The sequence below is a fragment of the Micromesistius poutassou genome, assembly GCF_964030765.1.
Source record: "Micromesistius poutassou genome assembly, chromosome: 8".
Lineage (NCBI taxonomy): Eukaryota > Metazoa > Chordata > Actinopteri > Gadiformes > Gadidae > Micromesistius > Micromesistius poutassou.
Genome location: NC_140278.1, coordinates 3,799,477 through 3,824,476, shown reverse-complemented (window position 1 = coordinate 3,824,476; position 25,000 = coordinate 3,799,477). Strand labels below are relative to the sequence as shown.

Below are 25,000 nucleotides of genomic sequence, written 5' to 3'. Positions count from 1 at the left end.
ACACACACACACACACACACACACACACACACGCGCGCGCGCACACGCAGAGCAGTTAGTTCATAGTACACTCAATCATTTCCTTCAGCCACCTTGTCGTGCAGATGCGGGGTGGCCCGCCAGCGGACGGCCTGCCCACAGTGTTCCTGTGCGCAAACACGGAGCCCCGCGCCCGCTACCACCGCAGGGGGCCTCCTCCCCTCAGGCGGTCTCAGGGCACTCCTCCGTGGGTCCGTCGGTACAGGGGGGCCGCTAGACGAGGCTGGCCTCATCCCTCATTAGGCCAGCAACACGACACACACACACACGCTGTCAGAGCTTGTAAGGCTCGGCGACGCCACCAGCGCAGATTTGTACCGTCTCCGGAGGCACGCACGCCCAGGCACCGTCCACGCTCACGCACTGACATCCGGCGCGCGCAGAAACGCACGCACGCACACACACACAGACATGTACGTGCACCGGCACACACACACACACACACACACACACACACACCGTGGTACACACACACACACACACACACACAGTCACATGCAAACAGGCACACACACACACACACACACACACAGTCACATGCAAACAGGCACACACACACACACACACACACACACACACACACACACACACACACACGTAAACACACACCCACACCCTATCCAGCCAATCCTGGAGGTGGATGATGGAATAATGATTCACAAACGCTTCCCATCTCAGAGGAACAGAGGGTCTGCAATGTAATGATTCTAAAAACAAAACAAAAACAACAAAAACACCAGCGTGGGAGACTAAGCGTTCAGTAATTACTCGGTAACTCGGTGAGCACTCACCCCCACTAACCTCGATGAATTAAGATTGCTCGTGGGGAGGGAGGGAGGGAGGGAGTTGCCTCACCCCGGGTTTGGCTGCCTCAGGCAGTCAACCCGATAAACACACGCTATTCCAGAAAACACATCACCAAACCTGCCAATTAAGTGACAGAACAACGGTAGTAAGGTAGTAAGGTAGTAAGGTAGTAAAGTAACGGTTGTAAGCAGGGAGGCGCGTGTCATGTGACGTGTAATCAAATCCTCCTGCACATTCCTGTGCTTGAGATACATTAACCTACACATTCACGTGTTAATTCACCTGTTAATGACCTGTGTTAGGTCAGCCCATATTATAATGTCAACATGGATACGTCAACAATACGCCCTTATTCCAATGACCCCTAGTCAACTCACTCACTCAGCAGAAGAGATTTTGTTCAGATGTCTTTGTCATGAAAATGATCGCTATCAGTGTAACATTAACCTTGGGATAACGACGAGGGGAGCTGATCACTGCCGTAAATCAACCTTCGACCTCGAGGACTACTGACAGTCGACATCTAACCCAATCTAGAACGAAATGAAGGAACCAAAAGCCGCACAGAGCTCGATCAGCGCTTGCGTAGAATGCAACCGATTGCGCTTACCTTACCCCATTTTGTTCATTTTACTTCACGTTTAACCTTAAGACTTATGTCCAATTTGCAAAACAAGCTGTATCAAAGGATTTAAGCCTTTTAAATAACTGAAAATCAGAAAAATGGGTTTCTCGCCCTGGCCCGTGCCAGACCGAAAGCCCCTGGAAGTTCAACAGCTGCTGGCATTAGCCCCCAGGGTGAGAGAGCATGTAAGCTCACACGAGCGCACGCTCACGTGCCATCGCAAAGCTAATTAGCCGAGTGAAACCCAACAGGAATACAGACGCCACATGCTAATGGCGAGTTAGCCAGAGTAATTCCAAGGAGTGGACGAGATGGGAAAGATGGTGGGGGGAGGCTGATTGATTTCAGTTTCCTTTCCACCTGACAGCGCGCCGGCTAGACAATCATTCAGTAGCGTCTGCTTACAATACTAGGCGTGCCATCCCACTGAGCCCTTCATAATCTTCCGTACAAGTAGGCTGCGTTGCATGCCAAGTGTTGAGCTCGCCCAGTGGGAAGTAATAAAGCAACGGGTTGGAAACGTTCAAAGCAGTGAACACATTCCATTTGTTTTGTTGTGGTGCGATCCAGTGGTTGCGCATTGAAAGTGAACCGCACTACTGAGCTCGCTATCTGCGTGGCGGTCGTGTTACGGCTAAGGGTGCACAGTTCGTGAGCCGCCTTCTTTCAAATGTTAATGTGATAATTAAGTCGTGTGGGTTTTCTTAATTGTGATTTGGTTTTCTGTATTTACATATCTGATTGAAGGCTGTGTGTTGTTTGCGTTTGTGTGTGTATGTGTGTGTTAGCGTTTGAATTTAATTGAACATAGCGTAGAACGCGAACAAAAATATGTAAACAGTATATATGAAAACAAATGCGTATTTTACAGTGACATTAACACGTGACATTTTATCTCGACTAAATGTAAAATGAACGAAGGCCGGTTTCATTTGAACGGGGAGGCGCGGGGGGCCTCACCTTGGCAGGCGGGCACCGGGCTGTCCCAGGCGTAGTAGTTGTAGGGGGTGCTCCGGCACACGGCCGAGGCCTTCCCGATCAGCTTGTAGCCGCGGTCGCAGGCCCAGCGCACCACGCTGTTCAGGTGGCCCCCCGTCTGGCTCAGCACAAAGCCATGCTGAGGGGAGTCCGGGGTGCTGCAGTACATGGCTGCAGGGGGGGGGGGGGGGGGGGGGGGGGTGGAGGGATAGGGTGGGTATGGAGGGAGGGAGGGAGGGAGGGAGGGATGAGAGGGGAGAGATGGTTAGTTAGATGGAGGGGGGGAGGGATGGAGGGAGTGAGGGAGGGATAGTTAGACAGAGGGAGGGATGAGAGGGATGAAAGGGATCAGAGGGACGGACGGAGGAATGAGATGGATGGATGGATGGAAGAGGGTACGGATGGAAGGGTGAGAGAGAGGGGGTGGAAGGACGAGCGGGGGTAGTGGGGTGGATGATAGAAGGTATGGGACGGGAGAGAGTGATGGAGAATTGGAGGGAAATTTGCGCAGAGATGGAGGAAAATGTGTGAGGATCACAGGAGAGCACAAGAAGAAAAAAGAGAGAGAGCGTTACACAAGCCCGATGTAAAGCATGTACAAGGTCTGTGAGCGTTACCGCACATTGATTTCAACCGGCACTCTTGGACGGTGGGAGAATTAAATTGAGATTGAGGCCTCAAATCAACGTACAACTTGCGATAGTAAAAAATACAGCGTAGAGAGCAAACGGCTAACAGCTGAATGCCATATGGGCATTTACAGTATCTTGCAGTATCTTACAATAAGTCTTAGCTGTTGGTTTGCTCCTTTACTGCAAATCGTACAGATCTCGGTGTCCATATGTCTGTAAACGATCACAGCCTGTCCTCCCACTTAAACTCACTTTCTATTCATATACAATTCAATGTCTTTATCAGAAACGTACACACAATCCTATAGGGTAGAGTGAGAACTACTTTATGTATGCAAGAGATACACAATCGATGCTGCATATATATTATTACAGCTAGCACCCGTCACTTGGCCTTGGACACAAACGTCAACAGCTCTTCCTTTCAATGTAAAGAACGTACACACACACACACACACACACACACACACACACACACACACAAAGACCAGATTCGATTTGATTTTCAGAACCCATGCACTACACAGCGCCAGGGGAGAGGTGGTGACACAGCGTACATGAATTCCATCAAAAGTTATTTTAGTATCAGCATGACTGGACATGAGTACGGGCGTTTAAGTCACAGAGGAACACCCCAAGGTCAAGGCTGAGGTTGTCTCCCCGCTCAAGTGAATTAAGTCAGCCAGAGAGAGCAGGGGTTCGCTTACAAAATCCGTCACGTCAACTACCTCTCACGACGAAGGCCTCCTCGGATTAAATATTATGGCGAGTTTACACATAAAGGACGGAGGCCCCTTTTGTTTTGGTGCATTGGTATGCATGCTCTCTGAGGGGGAGAGGATCCCCCCTGATGCTCTGTTTCTGCACTGCTTGCTTTAGAGCCAATTACCAAGTGAACAACCTTTTTTCGGAATGAGGCAAAGAAAAACAATGTTTAAATAAAAAACCTGCATGCACATACTGTTGGGCTGTTTTCACACCAGAGCGGTTCTGTTTAATCCATTTAATGAAAAGACAGAACGTTTCCCCCTGGTGGTACTGTTTGTTTGGGGTGTTGTTGACCGCTCAATCGAACTCTGGTGAGTATCAAACAATCGATTCCAAAATGGCTTCTAAGTAAACTTAGGTTCAGTTTTCGTTTTAGGTGAGAATGTGATTCCGGCCAACTACAGGAAACAAACCTAAATACAGTCTACCTTATTGTAGTAGTCGCTTTGGATAAAAGCGTCTGCTAAATGCCCTGAATGTAAGTGCAAATGTACCACGGCAGCGCAGCTGGATGGCTTTGTATTACAAGAATCAACTCGTTGTTTGAGATGCACTTTTGATGATGTCTGGATTGGTGTTTAAGCTGAATGTGCTGCTCGTAGTGTGAACACTGGTCTAGCATCCAGAGAGACGCCATCACTGCAGCTTAACATCCAGCCTGCCCATGACTATATATATACTATATTGCAAGAGCGAGGCGATAAAGGCTTCTGTGTTTTTTTGGAAGACGTCAACCTAAATTCAGACAAACTTTTCGAACCAAATCACGACTTAGTGTTTACACATTTTCGTATCCTCCATGATTAAATATTGCAGTGTGACACCAAACAGCACCAGGGTCAAAGTGTAACAATGTATCTAATCAACCGAACTATAGCTGTGAAAGCAGCCCTTAATGGTGTACTGTAAATGGAAATGATAAGTAAAGAATGAATGTGTTAGTGTGTGTTTGTGGATAGTGGTTGGTTTAACCTGTGCAGCCTCACCCTGCCCCAGAGTCCAATCATTCTGGCTCGGACTAAGTGGGGCTGCTTAAACCAGCCATGCACACACACACACACACACACACACACACACACACACACACACACACAGAATTATAGCACTTATTTTGGAATTGTGCATACACATACACAAATTTTGATCCAGAATTTTAACCCGGGGCAATTGTAACATTCCTCATTATGGACCTACGGACAAAGATTCATGTTGTCCGTTTTTTGTTTTTTTTCAACTAATGAATAATACATCAGTAAAAATAAATAAAGTAAAGCACTCTGAAATAACAACGTCAAGATTAAACGTAACACAACGACTCCTACGCCTCTCCCACGCCTTCTCCCCCCGCGTCACGACCTTTGACCCCTTTTCTCCCCCCTTCCTCAAGTGTGAAAAAAAAAAAAAATGCGACGACAGAAAAATAAAGACACACTGACATTTTTGCAACAAAAAAAAAAAAAAAACGTGAAAAGAGAAAAGAGGGAAAAGATTGTGAACAGGATACATACTTTGATACTCACCCACGTATCTGATGCGGAACCCACGGCGGTTGGTGCCGTGGTCGGACGCCCAGCGAAGCAGCAGCTGGTGGCCCGTGGTGGTCAGGTTGAAGGGCGTGTCCACGTCCCCGCTCAGCGACGCCAGGCTCTGGCTGTTGATGTTGGGGCCTGAGGAGCACACACACACACACACACACAGACACACACACACACACACACACAGACACACACACACACACACACACAGAGTACACGTACACACAAGCAGAGAGAAAAAGGCCGTTCACATGAAGGATTTCCAAATCTTGGCGTGGAAAAGGAAAAGCTGCACTTGGCAACTGCTGAGGATTCCCCCGATGCACCGAGACGGGGATGCTAGGATATAAAAGGGTCTTTGTGAAGGATAGGTGGATCGACTTTCCCCTTTTGAGCTGAAAATATCAGTTGATGAAATCAATCATTTAGCTCCAAAATCGAAATTTCTTGGGAACCGTTTCCAGGAAGGAAAAAAAAACGTATCAGATGCGATGCCAACTGAGGAAGAGCCAAGAAATAGACTCTCTATTTTATTTTTAATAATTTTCTTTCACCAAAACAACCTGAATCCGAAGCCCCCGTAGCAGAAAAATACAATAGAAAGAACCTTAAAAAGTACTCTCAGAAAAAGAAACACCCCCTCTCTCCCTCCCTCTCTCTCTCCCTCCCTCCCTCCCTCTCTCTCTCCCTCTCTCTCTCCCTCCCTCCCTCTCTCTCTCTCTCTCTCCCTCCCTCCCTCCCTCCCTCCATCCCAACCGAGGCAGGCTCACGGCGCCTCCCGGCTGAACGCACCATCGAAGACCTCCAGGATGTCAAACTCCTTCTCCGTCTGGAAGAGTTCAAAGTGCAGCGTGATGTTGTAGCCCTTCTCCACGTTGATGAGCCAGGAGCACATCTGGAGGTTGGGGTAGCTGTCAGGGAAGCCGGGGCTCAGGATGACCCCTGTGGAGTCGAAGCGGACCTCGTGGGCCGGGCACTGGACTGGTGTTTGGAGAAGAAGAAGAAGAAGAAGAAGAAGAAGAAGAGCAGAGGATGAGAGTGATGGCGGAGAACAACAAGCGAGGCAAAGCAAATACATCAATAAATAAATACATAAATAAATAAATAAATGAGGAGAGGGGAAAGAGTGCAAGGACGGTTGAAGGAGGCAATCAAAAAAGCAGGAAAACGGGGGAGGGGGGGGGGGGTCGTGGAGCGAGAGAGGGGAGAAAGAGAGAGATGAGCGGAGGGGAGGAAGAGAGATGACACAAGGGGAAGATGTACAGGGTAGGTGAGAGACAGAGGTGATGAAGCAGAGAAAGGGGGGAACATGAGGGAAGAGATGAGGGATGGGTTATGGAGGGCAGAGCACAAGTGAGAGAGAGAGAGAGAGAGAGAGAGAGAGAGAGGGGGGGAGAACTCATTTAGAGAGGAGAAGAGGGGAGAAGAGAATGACAAAATGGGGCCCATAGCGAGTTTGGAGATTTTATTGAAATAACTAGTCCTGAAGCAATTACATAGCAGCCCGCCAGCCCGCCTCCTGTTGCCCCTCAGGGCTAAACTGCTCCGTCTGTGGTTGTCACGACGATCCCCTGATATCCATCAATCAAACGATCCTTCCAAGGCTTGCGTGACAGGTAGCTTTGTACAAAACAATGTATGAATAAGCGAGGGATTGTGTGTCCTTGAGGAACACAGGGTTAGCGTCTGGAGCATGTTTTGCCCGTGATGTGTGAGAGCCGCTCATCTCGCCGGCACGCGGCCGATAATGATCATAGAAAGGTTCTCGTCTCGCCTTTCTGTAGTCGTGATCGGGGGAAAAAAAAAAAGCAGGACCGCTTCTTAACAAACATGACACCTAGAAAAGGTTAAAGAAAAGCGCTATATGCCGGGAGTGTATTGATGTGGGCTGGGTTGCTAACGACTAGGGGAAAAAAAACAACTTAATGGCCACTGGAATGATGTGGGAATGTGAACGCGGCCCATTAATCCCGGGAGGATACCATTTCTCCCCCCGGGGATGAGGGAACGGGGGCAGGGTCAGCCTTCTTAACTAGCACCTCTGAGAACGGGCGCGCTTTGAATATTTAGCTTGTTCCCCCCCGAACAGGCAGGAGAGCGGACGCATGTGGGGTAAGTTCTCCCGCATGCATATATTTGAGGCGCCGAGGGGAGGTGACCTGTATAAGCACCAGAACTTCATTCTGCTGTCAAACTACGAGCACCACCACCACCAGCACCAGCAGCAGCAGCAGCAGCAGTGACACACTCAGCGAAAGAAACGGGCATTTAATTAGAACGTTATAGATTAGCAAGTCGTTAGCAATAATTATGCTACCATGTACAATGCTTCACTGACAGTGTTGCTAATGCCTTGATGAATTAGCGCTGCCATCGGTGCGTCCGGGGGAACTTTTTAAGAGAAAAGGTAAGCAAGACGCCGGAGTTGATACGCACCACGTCGAAGTGAACCTTTGCTCCCCGCTCATTTATCTAAATAGACCGTTACCCTCCACTCCTCTGGTGAAGCCTGACTGAATACATCGCTTCTCTCTCTACCACACGCATGCTCGTGAGATGGCCGATCGATCCAGTGGTGTCACGACCTTCACGGTGAAACGGCTATTCCGCGAAACTCCAACATTATTCTTACCACCTCCCCCTCCCCTCCTGCACTTTATTCACTCAGCCGAAGCTATTGTAAATAATTTTATTGTCCGCTGTGAATGGTAAACGGACTGCATTTTTAGATCGCTTTTTCTAACCAGTGGCCACTCGAAGCACTTGACAATATTGTATCTTTACAATATTCTCTAACATTCACCCATTCATGCACACATTGACACACCAGACGGTGGTGACAACCATGCAGGGCTTGTCGGGAGCAGTGTCTTTCTCAGGGAGACTTCAACGCTCAGCTAGGAGGAGCCGGGGATCGAACTAGCAACCTTCCGGTTACGAGCCAACCAGCTCTCTCTCCTGAGCCACTTGTTTTATCAGTTCCATTGTGTTTTTGCTGCCCAATTCATCGGCGTGTCGTCTTGGTTTCGTACCGAGTGCGTCAGAGATGAAGAAACGGCCGCGTTTTCTTCGCTAGTCCTTGTTTGAGTGTTTGTGAAGGCTGCGCTGTCAAGCAACTTTGAGTGCGGTACACACACTGTCCAGATTGTGCCTTTTATACTCATAATACACTCGTATTATGCCTCTGGGGGGGTTTTAATACCACATGAGTCAACACACTTGACATAATGTACACATTTTGACTCAGAATGGGGCACTAAAATGAAATGACAAAGGGCTCTCCGAGAGCTAAATATGCACGGCGGATGCTAGTGTTTAACTTGCATTGACACAGCGGCGCCATAATCTTGAATAATATAGTGTTGCAGGAAAACAATCTGCGTCTTACTGCGAGACATGAGGCTGGCGGTTTAAAAGGGCTTTGGGGGATCTTTAGACGTCTTTGAGGATCCAGGCGCGGGTAAAGCAATATGTGTACTCATGTGATGGAGATTTTAAAGCACAGTGGTTATGGAGGCTAAATATTGTTGGGTGACTTCATGTTGAATCTGACAATCCAGAGGAGCAACTGTTAAACCATATATTATTACAGCTATCGCCCTTCAACACTTGGCCATGTACACATAAAACTGTCAATACTTTCAATGTAAAAATGCACACACACAGACACACACACACACACACACACACACACACACACACACACACACACACACACACACACACACACACACACACACACACACACACACACACACACATATGGTATAAAAGTAGCTCTCCTGGATTTTCGGGGTTTCAACATGAAGGCACCAAACAATATTTGGGTCCATAACCACTTTGTTAACCATATATATATATATATATATATATATATATATATATATATATATATATACACATATACACACACACACATATATACACAAATAAATTGTATAAATTCATATATATACCTATATATATAAACACACATATATACAAATATATATACAAATATACACATATATTTCAACATAATATCATAATATATACTCATATCACCATCATCATCATCACAGCGTATGCTGCACATTAACCACCGTAATGCAAGCATTCCACTTGGCATTCCGTTTCTTGTGGATTTTCAAAGAGGAAAAAAGGTTCTTTAAACTAGAAGTGAGGCGGAATCATGGGAAAAAAAAAAAACGGCTTTCGCTCTACAGAGTCTGCCACCCCGATGCAACAACAGAGGAGGGCCCAACCACACGTGCGTCAGCCAATCGTCGTTCTGCTTAGTGGAGGCTCTAACCTTAATCCAAAGCTACCTTTTCTCCCGATTGTGCGTGTTTGTCATGAACACTGGGGTTACAGGAGAGAGGAGGCAGAAAAACGGGCAGGTGGAGGGATGGCAGCGGGGGTTGGGGGGCGTAGTAGGTACTGAGGTAGGAGGTAAGACGGTGGGGGAACATAAATGAGCGGACAGCAAAAGAAGATCCGGCAGCTACCCGGGGGGAATTGTTCCTTAACATCCATGGATCGCTTTAGCTTTTGTAAAGTAATCCTTTAACAGGTGTGTATGCATGTGTGTGCGTGTGCGTGTGTGTGTGTGTGTGTGTGTATGTATGCGTGTGTGTGTGTGTGTGTGTATATGGGTGTGTGTTTGTGTATGCGTGTAAGTGTGTTTATGCGCACGCGTGCGCTTGTGTGTGTGTATGTGTGTGTGCATATGCAAGTGTGTGTGCATTGTGTGAATGCATGTGTATTTGTGCACGCCTGTGGGTTTGCGTGTGTGTGTGTGTGTGTGTGCCGCTGTGCGTGCATGCATGCTTGTGTACACACATACATGGTATTATCACGCAAGCATGAGACACAATTACCTGCACGAACTGGTGAAGCTGATGAAAAACAAAAGGTGGGAATTAAGTGGCGAGAAGAGTATTTTCTCCGGTCCACAATTAGCTTTACATGCAAACCGTGGCTGCTGTAGAATAAAGCAGCTGGGAAAATGAAGACCTTAGGCCCCTTGGTAAGCAATTCTATTTGCTGGAGATGAGGCAAAAAATAGCAATAGCAAAAGAGAAAAAAAAAAAGAAAAGAACAATAGCAAAGTGATCCTCGAAACTGCCAGGGGTATATTTCTAAAATAGTATCCTAACAATGTCGAGCGGTGCCTAACGCTGAGCACAGAAATCCACCTCGATCCGAGCGGAAATCCTATTAACAACTTCAGTGGCACTTTCATCGCACTGCTACATATCACACGGCGCTGCAGCAGCCCGTCCACACGCGTGTGGAGCCACTCAGCCCAGATTAGGTTTATCTTCACCCCAACATGCCGATCCGAGTGCACGCGTGAACAGAACCGTGTGCCTGTGTCTGAAACTGAAAAATGAAACATTGCAGCAGCGGCGTTGAATAATCGCCCGTAGACTTTGGTCAATAGCCAATCGGTTGATCGATGGACGCACAATGAAGCCTTCTAAGATAATCAGAGGAGCAAATCCTACCAATCTGCCAGTTCAATACAGAGAGAAAAATGGAAATGGGTTTTTCACCCGAGCCCGGTGTGGGCGAACCAGCCTGTCAAGTTTGCTTATTAAATCAAAATTAAAATGTGAAATGGCTTCGTACTTCTTTAAGATTGCGTATTTAGAACAAAAAACGATCAACGGTATGATTGATCCTCTGGGATATTAAATGCGTCGTGAGCATGCACATTACCACCCATTATTACCGTTAAACGGCTCAAAGCCCTACCCCTATGGTTCTCCTCTCAGAACCGAGCCCCCTACCCCACCCAGCTTTCCAGAGCCGTCTCTAAATGTCATGTTGAAATACTGTGAGACACACAAAACCTACAATACAGCCGGAATTACAAAGCAAGATTGGCTAAGGTGAAGATTAACTGTACTGCCAATTATACTGCTCCTGCTGACACATTTTATTCACCTGAGATTTTATTAAACCTCCCCTTGAGCACACTGCAAAACGGAGAGCTGCCAATGTCGCATCACGGCCTTAATATATTCAACGCTATTTGCAGCCTTTTAAAAACAATCATATTCACGGCAGTGGATTTACTGAATAGAAGGAACATCATAGGTTTGTACACAACATGTAGTGATGTGTGAAATCTTTGATCAAAATATGTTTTTGGACCAGCACAGCTGGCCTTGAGTACACTTCCGCAGATTGACATTTGTATTAATAATAAAGTAATACAACAAACATAATGAGAATGCAACAGTTTTTCAGCACTGTAGTGCTGAAAAACTCTTTGGTAATTTTGCCGTGTTCCTCATCAGAGGAGACGTCAACAAAAGGGAAGAAAAGCAAACCTTGAACACGAACAATAAAGGCAGGGGAGAGTATTCTGTCAGTGACGTCGGTGATAAAAGGGCCTGATCGAAGGACAACATGACAACCGCCGCGTTTACTTTTCACAACAAACTCGGGAGTAAGTGATGCACTGTAACGACTAATGGAAAAAAAAAAAAAAAGGAAAAAACGACACAAACAAACCCAGCCTCCTACGGAATGATCCTGAGAGTCCGGCTTATGGGGGCCCGGATGTGAGGGGCCCAGTGATCAATTAGAACGGGGAGCCGGCGGGGCCCCTGCTTGGAGCCCGCTCGCGGTCTGGTAAATGATGCATCGAGAACGGGTGCCCCGGCTGCCCGTGACCGACCGCCACAGATTGGCTTCGGACACATGCTGTCATGTCTACGCATGCCAAGAAACACACAGGCAGGTGCTTATGGAGTTTGTGTGTGTGTGTGTGTGTGTGTGTGTGTGTGTGTGTGTGTGTTTGTGTGTTTGTGTGTGTGTGTGTGTGTGAGAGAGAGAGACAGTGAGTGAGTGAGTGAGAGGAGGGGGTGGGAACATAATATATCGACACAAACATTTACTTACTTTCTCTCTCACACACACACACACACACACACACACACACAGACACACAGACACACACAAACGCACAAAGACACACACACACACACACACACACACACGCACGCACAGACACAGCCACACAGATATACACGCAGGCCAACCTTGGCAGATGGGTGGAGGTCCATCCATCTGCAACCTCTCTCCGAGCCGGCAGGTCAGAATCTCACTGCCCACCAGAGTGAACCCTGGCAGGCATGAGTAGCGGATAATGTCCCCTGGAGATCATTTAGACACACGCAGATGCACAGGCACGTACGCACGCAGCCACACGCACACAAGCACACACACACAAGCGCACACACACAGGCAAACACACATACACAGGCGAACACACACATAGGTGCAAACACACACACACACACATGCAGAGGCACAGGCATGCAACCACACACACACACACACACACACACACACACACACACACACACACACACACACACAACATTCGCACACACATGCGCAGATACACAGGCACACACACACACACACAAAACAAGTGCACACACAAACACAGCCACACACACACATGCAATCACAGTCACATGCAAGCACACTCACACACACACACACACACACACACACACACACAATCACCGGCACAAACAGGCACACACAGACACACACACAAAACAAGTGCACACGCAAACACAGCCACACACACACATGCAATCAGTCACATGCAAGCACACTCACACACACACACACACACACACACACACACACACACACACACACACACACACACACACACACACACAATCACCGGCACAAACAGGCACACACAGACACACACACAAACACAAACACAAAAAGAGAAAATGTTAGTTATGGCCTAATCAGTATAAGGACTTGATACAATTATCAAAGTGTTTTCCCATTTGGAATTATATTCCCATAGTTAGCATAAGCACTGCATTAATAAGACTCTTTAGAAAATATCTTGAACACATCCCAGCCTGTGGACAGCTGTGGACATCTGGACGGTCACAGGCCAGCATCTGACACACACCGGCACAGGCATGCAACAACACTTTCCATTCAAAAGACCAGACGCTGGTTTGGCATCGCCGTCGTCCAGCAAACCTACCCAACCCCGCTCAGCCATCACAACAGCCCCCCCTCCTCTGCAGAGACCTCATTAGTCATATCTCTAAAGCAACACACAATGTATTATGGAAGGGACAGGGGTGAGCAGAGTCCACCGAACATGATCAAAACACCACCACGGGGCGAGGAGAGGAGGAACGAAACGAGAAGGAGGACCACAAAATGGAGTGACAAGGCCAAACCTGGAAAGACAACAACAACACAACGCAAATGTAAACAGATAAATGTGTGTGTGTGTGTGTGTGTGTGTGTGTGAGAGTGTGTTTGTGCGTGTGCTTGCCTGTGCGTGTGAGGGCGTGCACGTGTAAGAAGCGGGTGAACAGACAGACGAAGGTGACTGTTGCAGCATATGGCCCAATGAATATATAATACTGTCACTCCCTTTCAAAGCAACACAACAGCTGTAAATGGAACGACAACGTGGATTTACAAAGGAATGAATACACAATCACAGTGAGGTGAAAGACGGCTTAGCATCCGTCGACCAACTTCAAAGAACTACAACATTGGATCAGTGAGGATCTAAAAACAGGATCTAACAACGTAAAATAAAAACATCACATATAACAGTAGGGATGTATCAAGTGATCACACGCACTATCGCCTCAGACCACTGTCAAGAAAGGTACATTGATATACCGTGTGCACCCACCCCTGCGTACAAGGGCTACAAACTGTGAAGGTGTGACTCCTATGTGTCTACCAGTGCTTCCATGCTACACCCGTTCCGGGGGCACCCCAGTGAGGACTCCTCCGACGATGTCTATTTCCGCATCCGAGCATGACAGCGCATGGTGTGGTGCGCTTTTTATCTTCTTTTGATGTATTTTCTTTTTTCTTTTTTTTTTTTTGCAGGTGGTATGCTGCAATATGTCTTGCAATATGCAGACTCATTTTAGATTGGTTTAGAGAAGACATTTGTGTAATCTCAAACTGAGTCTTGCATTTGAAAGATGTATTTATCAAGTCACACAGACCTATCAGTTACGCAATTACGCAATTTTAAGTAGAGAATACGTCCCAGACAGAACGGCTGTAGTTAAGGCTTAGTAGATAAGGTAGACCATGATACTACTAATAATAATGCAGACAATGAAATAAACCTTTTAAATGACATAAATATACGAAAGAACGAATAATAAAGAATCAAGCAGTGGAGAACCGCTTGATTATTCCGTGTGGTGTTGTGCGTCCGACACAACACCACTCACACTTATTGTGTTTTGCTCGATAGTGCATACTATCGTTTAACGTGAATGATCGGTTTGAGAGACATGTACTGTAGTTGTTTTAGAGCGCCAGAATGCACACCATCATATCCGCGCCGACGACAAATCCACGCTGAATAATACATTTGCCTGCGTCATACACTGTAGCGTACATAATTTACACAGACAGAGCACAGTTATATTTCACATTAGCGCTATCTTGAGTGATCTCGTTCGCTCCGAGCGTAGCGCTGCTATCTGCGGAGGCTGGGTTTGGACGGCAGCTCTGCGCTACCGCAGGCTCACCACCGCTTCGCGGGCGCGTGCCTTGGTGGTGGCCATTTCATCTCGCGTCTCTTTTTTATCTCTTGCGAATGTGGCCGCTTGCGTCTCCTTATCCGGCGCGGAATGCTGGCGCTCGCGTTCCCACTTCCTGCCACGTATCCTGTGTCCCGATACACATCTCAGAGTCAGCTAATAAACGCCCCCCCCCCCCCCTCGGAAAGACCCCCCGATCGTAGGGGTTGGTCCACGCACCCCCGGCCTCGCTGATTGGTCCTCGTAGCGTAATTAGAAGTCATTCACAGAATGTTGACAAAGGAAAAATAAGTCTTTCTACTAATTTATACCTGGATTTAATAAAAAAATATATAGTTTTGTGCTTTTTTACTTATTTTGCTAGTACAATGCTACTGTGATTGACAACATTGTGAATACTAGGTTGATAATGTATTTAGCATTTGCTATTTTTTCCATTGAAATGTATAACTTTAATTTTGAGCAGATCTTTGTTATATCTTTTGGGGTGTTGTGTTAAATTTGTGTCTAGTTTTTCTAATTGTCCATCACAGTTGTCCATCGCTCAAACCATGGCTGGAGGTCACATTTCCACCCATATGTATATGGTGCCGGAGAACCGCCATCACATCTTTGATCCCGACACAAAAGAAAACAACGAAACAAAATGACAAACCTATCTCAAACTCCTCGTTGTCGGCCAGGATGTTGGCGTTGACCACAGGGGCTGGCGGTTGACATATTCTCAGCTGGTACGCTGTGGGGAAGAGAGAACGCACAGCGAGAGACATGGCAATCAGGCCACGTGTGATCACATGAAAACACATCGCCTGTGTGTGTGTGTGTGTGTGCGAGAGACGGTGTTACCGGACCGCACCGGCTGTTGTATGTGTGTGTGGGTGAGCTCGTTGTGTGTATCTGTGAATTCATTTTCACACTCAGCCCCCCCAGCTTCTTTCCCTCCATGCCCATCAGACTAGAACTAGATTAGACTATAAATTGCCGTCTATTACGGCAGCGGGGTAATTAAAGGATCATTGGTAATTCAACCACTATCAGGTACCCTTTAATCATTCATCAGTGCTGCTGCTGCCCTCTCTTCTCCCCCTCCTCCCTCCTTTAATAGCACGGCCAGAGAACGGCCATCGGAAGCCATTCATCATTCATCATTAGAGGGGAGAGGAGTGCGGCCCGACAAGATAAGGAGCGGAATAACAGCTCCGACGAGATAAATAACAGAAAAGAAATAGCACAATGCGGCAGAGGGACCCGAGGAGAAAGGAAGGCAAAACCGAAGTAAACAGGAAGTGAACGGGCGCCTGAAGAGTTTCTTGTCCGCCCCGCGCTCACCATGAGCACCCACTCATCGCCGCGGGAGACCCTGGTTTGGGCGCCCGGATCAAATGAATAACTACCATTATCGCAATTTGCCGATGCCATGACGGGGACGGGGATTGGGAGGAAGGTGTGTGTGTGCGTGTGCATGTGTGTGTGTGTGTGTGCGTGCATGTGTGTGTGCGTGCGCTTGTGCGTGCGTGCGTGTCTGTGTGCGCACGTGTGTGTTTGTAGTTATTTTTGCAGGAGTGAAGAAGGGGAAGAAGGGTGGGTGCGGGGTGCGGGGTGCGGGGAGGAATTACCATGGTAACACAGCACGAAGAACCCGCTGGTGCTGAAGTCACTGTGGAACTTGATGAGGATCTGGTTGGCGGTGGTGGACACGCCCTCCTGGGCAGAGTTCCCGCTGAACTGGCCAATCTGGGGCGAGGCCTGGTCAGGGCCGTCCCTGCAGAAGCAGAGCAGAGAGAGAGAGAGAGAGAGAGAGAGAGAGAGAGAGAGAGAGAGAGAGAGAGAGAAGCAGAGAGAGTGAGATAGAGAGGGAGAGAGACACGCAGAGAGAGAGAGAGAGAGAGAGAGAGAGAGAGAGAGAGAGAAGCAGAGAGAGTGAGATAGAGAGGGAGAGAGACACGCAGAGAGAGAGAGAGCGAGAGAGAGAGAGAAAGAGAAGCAGAGAGAGTGAGATAGAGAGGGAGAGAGACACACAGAGCGAGAGAGAGAGAGAGAGAGAGAGAAGCAGAGAGAGTGAGAGAGTGAGAAGCAGAGAGAGTGAGATAGAGAGGGAGAGAGACACACAGAGCGAGAGCGAGAGAGAGATAGAGAAGCAGAGCGTGAGAGCGAGACATTAGAAACCATCTTGCCTAATGTCACTTACTTAGTTATTTAGTGGAGATCAAAGAACGCCGGGGGTCATTTCAGCCTCTGAGCGATATTCTCTCAGAATATCAGACCTCATTTTGGACATTAATCAAAGCAATCAAACATCCGCCGTGTGAATATTAGCCCAAGAGACGGCAGGACACAAAGAAAGGCACGTTGAGACATTACAGGATCTCTCAACGGCATCAATCATAGCAAACCTCCCGCATTCACGTCTCCACACAGCTAATACTCTTCTGATGTGTGCACTCTGTGAACCCCATCAGGGTTTCCTTTTCCGAGCGATCGGTCTAGGGGCACGTGGGGGGCCAGGTCGGGGGGGGGGGGGGGGGGGGGAGTACACAGAGACCCCCCCGGCCTGGCTGTTGAGAGGAGACTTCGGCTCCAGCGCTTCCGTGCTAGGTGAGTGTGAGGGCTACAACCTGCGAGAGACCTGCAACGACCATGAGACCACAAGCGCTCCGACGCAAGGGTCCCCCCCCCCTCCCCCCCCCTAACCCTGCTCCCCTTCCCCAGGCAGCGTTGGGCCTCTGCTCTCCCATCTCCCCCCTTTAGGGAGGGCTAGGAGCCCTGCCAGCGGCGCATGCAACCACAGAGGGTGGAACGACAGCGAGAGCGAGAGATTTTGTGTTTTGTTCGGCAAAATAAAGGCTTTTCAGAACACATTTCTTCATAGTAAATATAGAACGGGAACAAGGTGGTGCTTTTGTTGCCGAGGCATAAACGCCGACTCCGTTTCGGGGGCTTGTTTTGCCGCTTGGAGACACGGGGGGTGGTGGGGGGGGGGGGGGGGGGGGGGATACCGCAGCTGTGGAGTGGCCGGCGCGCCCCGTGACATAACTCGCATTCCCAAGCGAATGCAGGAGGTAAATGTCAGTCGGCGTGTAGTTCAAAGGGTTTCCGATTAAACTAAGCCGTACGCAGTTAGATGCTACTTCCACCGTGGTGAAAGCAGAGCCTTGGACACGGCTACGGTTATTAGTCGGATAAAAGAGAAATATGTATGAGAAAAAGCTATTTAAAGTCTATTTAAGGCCGTGAGACACACAAGGTAAAAAAAAATGGTCAATATCAAATTTCCTGGTGACACGCTCGTGGCCGAGGACCTGCACGGAAACATACGCAACAACGACGACCGATCGGGGGCGGGGCTCGCTACGGATCCAGGGGCCCGCGACAGAGAGACCCCCTGCTCTGTATGAGCCCCTGCAACCGATTCGTCCTGTTGAAAAGAGAGCGACAACCGCATTTCAACGGGAACGACACATGGATCAGTACCGTGATTACAGAGTCGATATATAAACCCCGGTGTCTGTAACGGTTAGATTTTTGCAAGGGGTGTTAAAAAAAGAGAAGCGTAGGGTTTTCCCAAGCACGCGTCGAGTTGGGGCGTGCGATGGTGAGTGCCGGGACGAGAACGCGGACCTCCGCGGTGATAAAAGAGGGATTGTTTTATTTGTCGGGCGTCGCCGCGCCACGGCGGCTGTTGGCAGTTGCCAGCGAGCGGGCGTCCTCCCGGGAATACAAGTTCATTTGCTGCCTCGCAATTGTCAGCCGTAAAAAAACGGGAGGATTGAGTCCATCGGTCTGTAAAACTGAACATCAACCATACCTCACAAACTAACACTGACTAAATCTCATTACGGGCGCTCATTAACGCCCGCGTCTGTGTGGGACTGTGCGGCAATTGCGAGGGGAAGCAGTGGCGCTCCAACCACTCATCCCTGTTTGGAATACATCTCCACCCGACCCCCCCCCCCCCCCCCCCCCCCCCGAGTCTTGAGAGGAGCCGAGATGCAACCCAGCCTTTATGAAAACAAGTTATTATTTATATTTTTTGATAGAAAGCAGAAAGGAACATGAACCCCCCCCCCGTGACATCCACAGTTTGACACCTGTTAAGAGACGTGACGCGGTGCTCTGACACTTGAACTGCGTGTTTGTGTTCTACTTAACGTCGAACAACAACGCCGCTGTGCTTGTTGTCGCGTGTCACACCGCGCGTTTCTGTCGTCTGGTACTGCACTAAACTCTCTCTCTCCTCTCTCCCGGGCGAGCGCGGCCCCATCTCTCCTCGTGTTGCCGGGATACGCAGCGGTAGCGGGTATAGGGCGTGTATAGCGTGTGTACAGGATTCCTCGTCAGCTCGGGGGGGGGAGGGGGGAGCGCACAACACACTGACGTGGTCGTAGCTGGGCCCGGCTCACGCACACAGACAGACAGACAGACAGACACACAGACACACAGACAGACACACAGACACACAGACAGACACACAGACACACAGACAGACACACAGACACACAGACAGACACACAGACAGACAGACACACAGACAGACACAGACAGACAGACAGACACACACACAGACAGACAGACACACAGACACACAGACAGACACACAGACACACAGACAGACACACAGACAGACAGACACACAGACAGACACAGACAGACAGACAGACACACAGTCAGACACACAGACACACAGACACACAGACACACAGACAGACAGACACACAGACACACAGACAGACAGACACACAGACACACAGACACACAGACAGACACACACACAGACAGACAGACCAATAGAGAAAGAGAGAGAGAGAGAGAGAGAGAGAGAGAGAGAGACAGACACACAGACAGACAGACAGACCGAGAGAGAGAGAGAGAGTAAGAGACAGACAGACACACAGACATCCAGACACACAGTCAGACAGTCAGACAGACAGACAGTCAGACAGACACACAGACACACAGACGGACAGACGGAGACAGGGGGGGGGGCGGGGCTGCTCACCACACGGTGATGTAGTCGTAGATGGGCTCGGTGTTGATGACGGAGAAGTTGATGTAGATGCCGTAACCCGGGGGGACGCGCACCATCCACATGCAGTCCTGGAAGTTGGGGTACTCTCCCGGGTGCGCCGGGGAATAGATGGTGCCGTTCATGGACGTGATGTTCCCGCCACAGAGCGCTGCACGGAGGCGAGGAGGAGGAAAGGACAGGTTTTAGGTGTTACTGTCAGTCATCACGCGTGTTTCAATTGGCAGCAAGTGCCCCCTTTCAAGTCACTCACACGCTCTCTATCACTGTCAATCTCAAATAACACCACCGGGGGCCTGACGGACATTGAATATCGCACACTGTCACATCTTCATTGTTCACACGCTGCAATAGCATACCATGTGCTGTATATTTATGATTATGAAAAGATCCATAACTGCACGTTGTCGCATGTTGGGTGTATGTGTGTGTTTGTGTTTGTGTTTGTGTATGTGTGTGTGTGTGTGTGTGTGTGTGTGTGTGCGCGCGTGTGTGTGCGCGTGTGTGTGTATGTCTGTGTGTGTATCAGATGACTGAAGGGGACGGTTTCTGAGGGGCATGGACTTCTTGGATAATCCTGAGCGGACCTGACACTAAAGCGCTTGCTTTCGTAACCATGTCCGAGGGAACATGTTGACGTCCACAAAGCCTCGCTGGTTGTGGTCAGGAGCTGGCTGGCCTCAAACTCAATAATATATATATATATATATATATATATAAATATTAATATTAACTGACATTGCTCATGGTCTCTCCTAAGTTTCCCAAACAACCACCTAGCGAACGGAGCAGATCATAGAGTGCCGTTCTGCTGGGTTCAACTGAACACTCTGTCATGGCCGGAGAATAAGACCTTCATTCTCTGAACACCGTCTAAGTGTTTACTCTCAAATTTAAAAAAAAGAGAGAGAGAGCGAGAGAGAGAGAGAGAGAGAGAGAGAGAGAGAGAGAGAGAGAGAGAGAGAGAGAGAGAGAGAGAGAGAGACAGAGAGACAGAGAGACAGAGAGCGAGAGAGAGAGAGAGAGAGAGAGACAGAGAGAGACAGAGAGACAGAGCTGGAGCGAGAGCAAGAGCGACAGAGAGAGCGATAGCGAGAGAGCGAGCGAGAACGAGAGAAGCATAATGGCATTGTGGTAAACATTTGTGGTAAACACTTTGTGTGGGACTCATTCATTACCATAACAGCGCGTACAGATTTAGCAAATAGTCAATAAAAAAATGTGACGGTCAAAGACACAAAGGGGTGAGGCGCAGTCGCAGCGACCAAACAAAGAGCAAAATCCGTCACAAATCCGTCAGTGGAGGTGGAGGCGGGAGGCGGCCAGAGATCACCTTCGCAGCGCGGGACGGGGTGGTTCCAGTTGCGGCTGACGCCGTGCAGGCAGGTGAGGGACGCCTCCCCCAGCAGGGTGTAGCCCGGCAGGCACTCGAAGGAGATGGTCATCCCCACGCTGTAGTCCCGGCCAATCACGATGCCGTTCCGGAAGGGCCGCGGGTCCGGGCACCTCTGCAGCTCGTAGGCTGGGGGAGGAAGGAAGGAAGGTAGGGCACAGGGAGCGCATTGGGGGAGGAAGGAAGGAAGGTAGGGCACAGGGAGCGCATTGGGGGAGGAAGGAAGGAAGGTAGGGCACAGGGAGCGCATTGGGGGAGGAAGGAAGGAAGGTAGGGCACAGGTTTGGCTTTGGGTTCCTTGACTTTTTTTCTGGGGCGGTATTAAAGCTGGTTATTGACGTTGGATATGTGCATGGTTGTTTATTATTTGGATTGAAAACACAACCTTGATTCTGTACACTTGTACCCTCGAACTAACCTCCGTTGCCTTTAAAATAAGAGCTTAACAAAAAACGCTTTGACAAAGCGCATTGAAAATGCAGTTCTTGTTGGACCACAACTGGCACTAAATGAAAAATAAACAGCAATCAAGGACTCTCCGGTTCCAACACAAAGGGACGTTTACCGACATTTGGTACAAATCCCTACAGAAGGTACAAATAATCATGAAAAAACACCATTCAGCCAATTTGTTAACAATGTATTTAAGAAACTCATGAATGTCCGTGTGGTTCGACATTGTTTGCATTACCACTCGACAAACTTCCCCACGGTGGTCATAGGGGCTGTTTTCTAAATATGAAAATTTATTATTATTATTATTATTATTATTATTATTATATGATTATAACACATTTCACGGTCCCTGAGCCTCAACCAGAGCAGCTTGACAGTTGCACTTTTCAGACGGTGCCTTGTTTCCCGTCGTCAACGCTACAGTCCACTCGATACGATGCACAAGGCCGCGGGCCAATGAAGTCCACCCGTACAACCGCCCCGGACCGCCTTCTATAGAGGCTTTTATCGAGTGGCTCAAAGTGACTGTGACATAACAACCTGCCCAGAGACACAAACACACACATACAACAAAAACACACACACACACACACACATAACACACACACATATCACAGACACACAGACACATCACATAACACATACAGACACACACACACACACACACACACACATACACACGTCACATTGCACAGACACACACAACACACACACACACACACAGACACACAGACACACACAGGTACATACACAGACACGCACACACAGATACACACACACACACACACACACACACACGTCACATTGCACAGACAGACACACACAACACACACACACACACACACAGACACAGGTACATACACAGACACGCACACACAGATACCACGCACACACAGATACACACACACACGCGCACACACACACACACACACATACACTACACATACATACAGACAGACAGAGACGGAGACCGAGACAGACACACACACACACACACACTGCCGAGCCTCTTTACCCTGGTAGACGATGTGGAAGCCGGGCTTGTTCTGGGAGTAGTCGCTGTGGAAGAACATGGTGGTCTCGTGGGTGGTGCTGAAGAGCGCGTCGGGCACGGCGCCGCCGCTGAAGCGGTCCACGGCCGCGCCGGCGTCCAGGCTGCCGCTGCGCACCTCCAGGTAGTCGTGCACCGCCTCGGTGGAGAAGTTCAGGAACTGCATGTGGATGCCTGGAGGGGAGGGGAGAGGGGGGGGGGGAGGGGGGGAGGCACGGGGGTAAGAGGATACAGAGCACAGACACACAACTACAAACATCAACAAACATCAACAAACACAGACGCACAACTACAAACATCAACAAACACAGACACGCAACTACAAACATCAACAAACATCAACAAACACAGACACACGACTACAAACATCAACAAACATCAACAAATACAGACACACAACTACAAACATCAACAAACATCAACAAACAGACACACGACTACAAACATCAACAAACATCAACAAACACAGACACACGACTACAAACATCAACAAACACAGACACACAGCTACAAACATCAACAAACACAGACACACGACTACAAACATCAACAAACACAGACACACAGCTACAACCATCAACAAACACAGACACACAACTACAAACATCAACAAACACAGACACACAACTACAAACATCAACAAACACAGACACACGACTACAAACATCAACAAACACAGACACACAACTACAAACATCAACAAACACAGACACACAGCTACAAACATCAACAAACACAGACACACAACTACAAACATCAACAAACATCAACAAACACAGACACACGACTACAAACATTAACAAACACAGACACACAACTACAAACATCAACAAACACAGACGCACAACTACAAACATCAACAAACACAGACACACAGCTACAAACATCAACAAACACAGACACACAACTATAAACATCAACAAACACAGACACACAACTACAAACATCAACAAACATCAACAAACACAGACACACACAGACAAATGACAATGAACACAGAAACACAACTACAAACATCAACAAACAAACACCAAGAAACACAAACCAGAAAACACTGACAAATATCAACACACACCGACCGACAAACACCAACAAAAACCAACAAACAACAACCAACAGACCAACAAACACACACACACTGTGTGACTGAGGGGGAGGGAGGGGGGTTGCTATAGAAGGAGAGATGAGGATTGAGGGAGAGTACACAACGTCGTTTTGTTTTGGCTGTGCTCCACAGCCACAAAGACAAAACGTCTTATAACCACGACAACGGTAGGAATTAGAGAACGCTAAGTGAAGGGAGCGAGGAGCGGAGAGGGGGGGGGGGGGGGGGGGGGTGGAAAATAAACACACACACAAGACACAACACAAACACACACACACACACACACACACACACACCGTGGAATAGAGGAGCAGAGAGGAGAATGAGGACGAGCAGAAAAAACACTGAGGTGACTGCAGTAGAGAGAGAGAGAGAGAGAGAGAGAGAGAGAGAGAGAGAGAGAGAGAGAGAGAGAGAAAAAGAAAGAGAGACAGAGAGAGACAGAAAGAGAGAGATAGAGAGAGAGAGAGAGAGAGAGATGAGAGAAAGAGGGGGGGTTAAGAGAAAAAGAGGGAAAGCGAGAGAGAGATAGAGAGAACTAGATAGATATAGCTAGAGAGAGAGTAAGGGAGATAGAGGGGGGGAGGAAAGAGAGGATAAAGACAGAGAGTGAAGGAGAGAGAGAGAGAGAGAGAGAGAGAGAGACATACAGAGACAGATACACAGACATCCAGACAGACAGATGGAGAGACGGAGTGAGGGGTGAGGGCTGTTGACCGACCGAAGCCGATGGGGAGCTGCACCCTCCAGCTGCAGTCCAGGCTGCTCTGGTAGTTCCCTGGGAAGCCGGGGCTGAGGATGACGCCCCTGAAGTCTGTCATGGAGCCTCCGCACTGAGCTGCAGGGGGGAGGCCAGGGGGGAGGAGAACATGTCACTGCCCTCCCCAGTCAACAGGCGGACAAGAACACAAAGGCACAAGGAAAAGAAGAGAGACGTGCAGAGAGAAAGTACATGGGGAGTGAGATGAGACGGTGAGAAAACAGCCATAACAAGTGTAAGTGTGTTGGAGGTTGTGTGTGTG

General features: G+C 48.6%; 1 protein-coding gene across 1 annotated transcript in view; it reads right to left on the bottom strand.

Annotated features, from left to right (window-relative positions):
• LOC311351708 (CUB and sushi domain-containing protein 3-like) overlaps window positions 1–25,000 on the bottom strand; it is a gene marked incomplete at its 5' end in the record, with an annotated part of 223,472 nt that overhangs the window by 53,800 nt on the left and 144,672 nt on the right. The window contains 10 exons of the mRNA XM_084471868.1: window positions 2,432–2,620; window positions 5,370–5,516; window positions 6,177–6,365; window positions 12,419–12,532; window positions 15,606–15,686; window positions 16,567–16,712; window positions 19,947–20,124; window positions 21,307–21,495; window positions 22,838–23,047; window positions 24,700–24,816. Of these exons, the coding sequence (XP_084327994.1) occupies window positions 2,432–2,620; window positions 5,370–5,516; window positions 6,177–6,365; window positions 12,419–12,532; window positions 15,606–15,686; window positions 16,567–16,712; window positions 19,947–20,124; window positions 21,307–21,495; window positions 22,838–23,047; window positions 24,700–24,816 (1,560 nt within the window). The remainder of the gene's footprint in view (window positions 1–2,431; window positions 2,621–5,369; window positions 5,517–6,176; window positions 6,366–12,418; window positions 12,533–15,605; window positions 15,687–16,566; window positions 16,713–19,946; window positions 20,125–21,306; window positions 21,496–22,837; window positions 23,048–24,699; window positions 24,817–25,000) is intronic.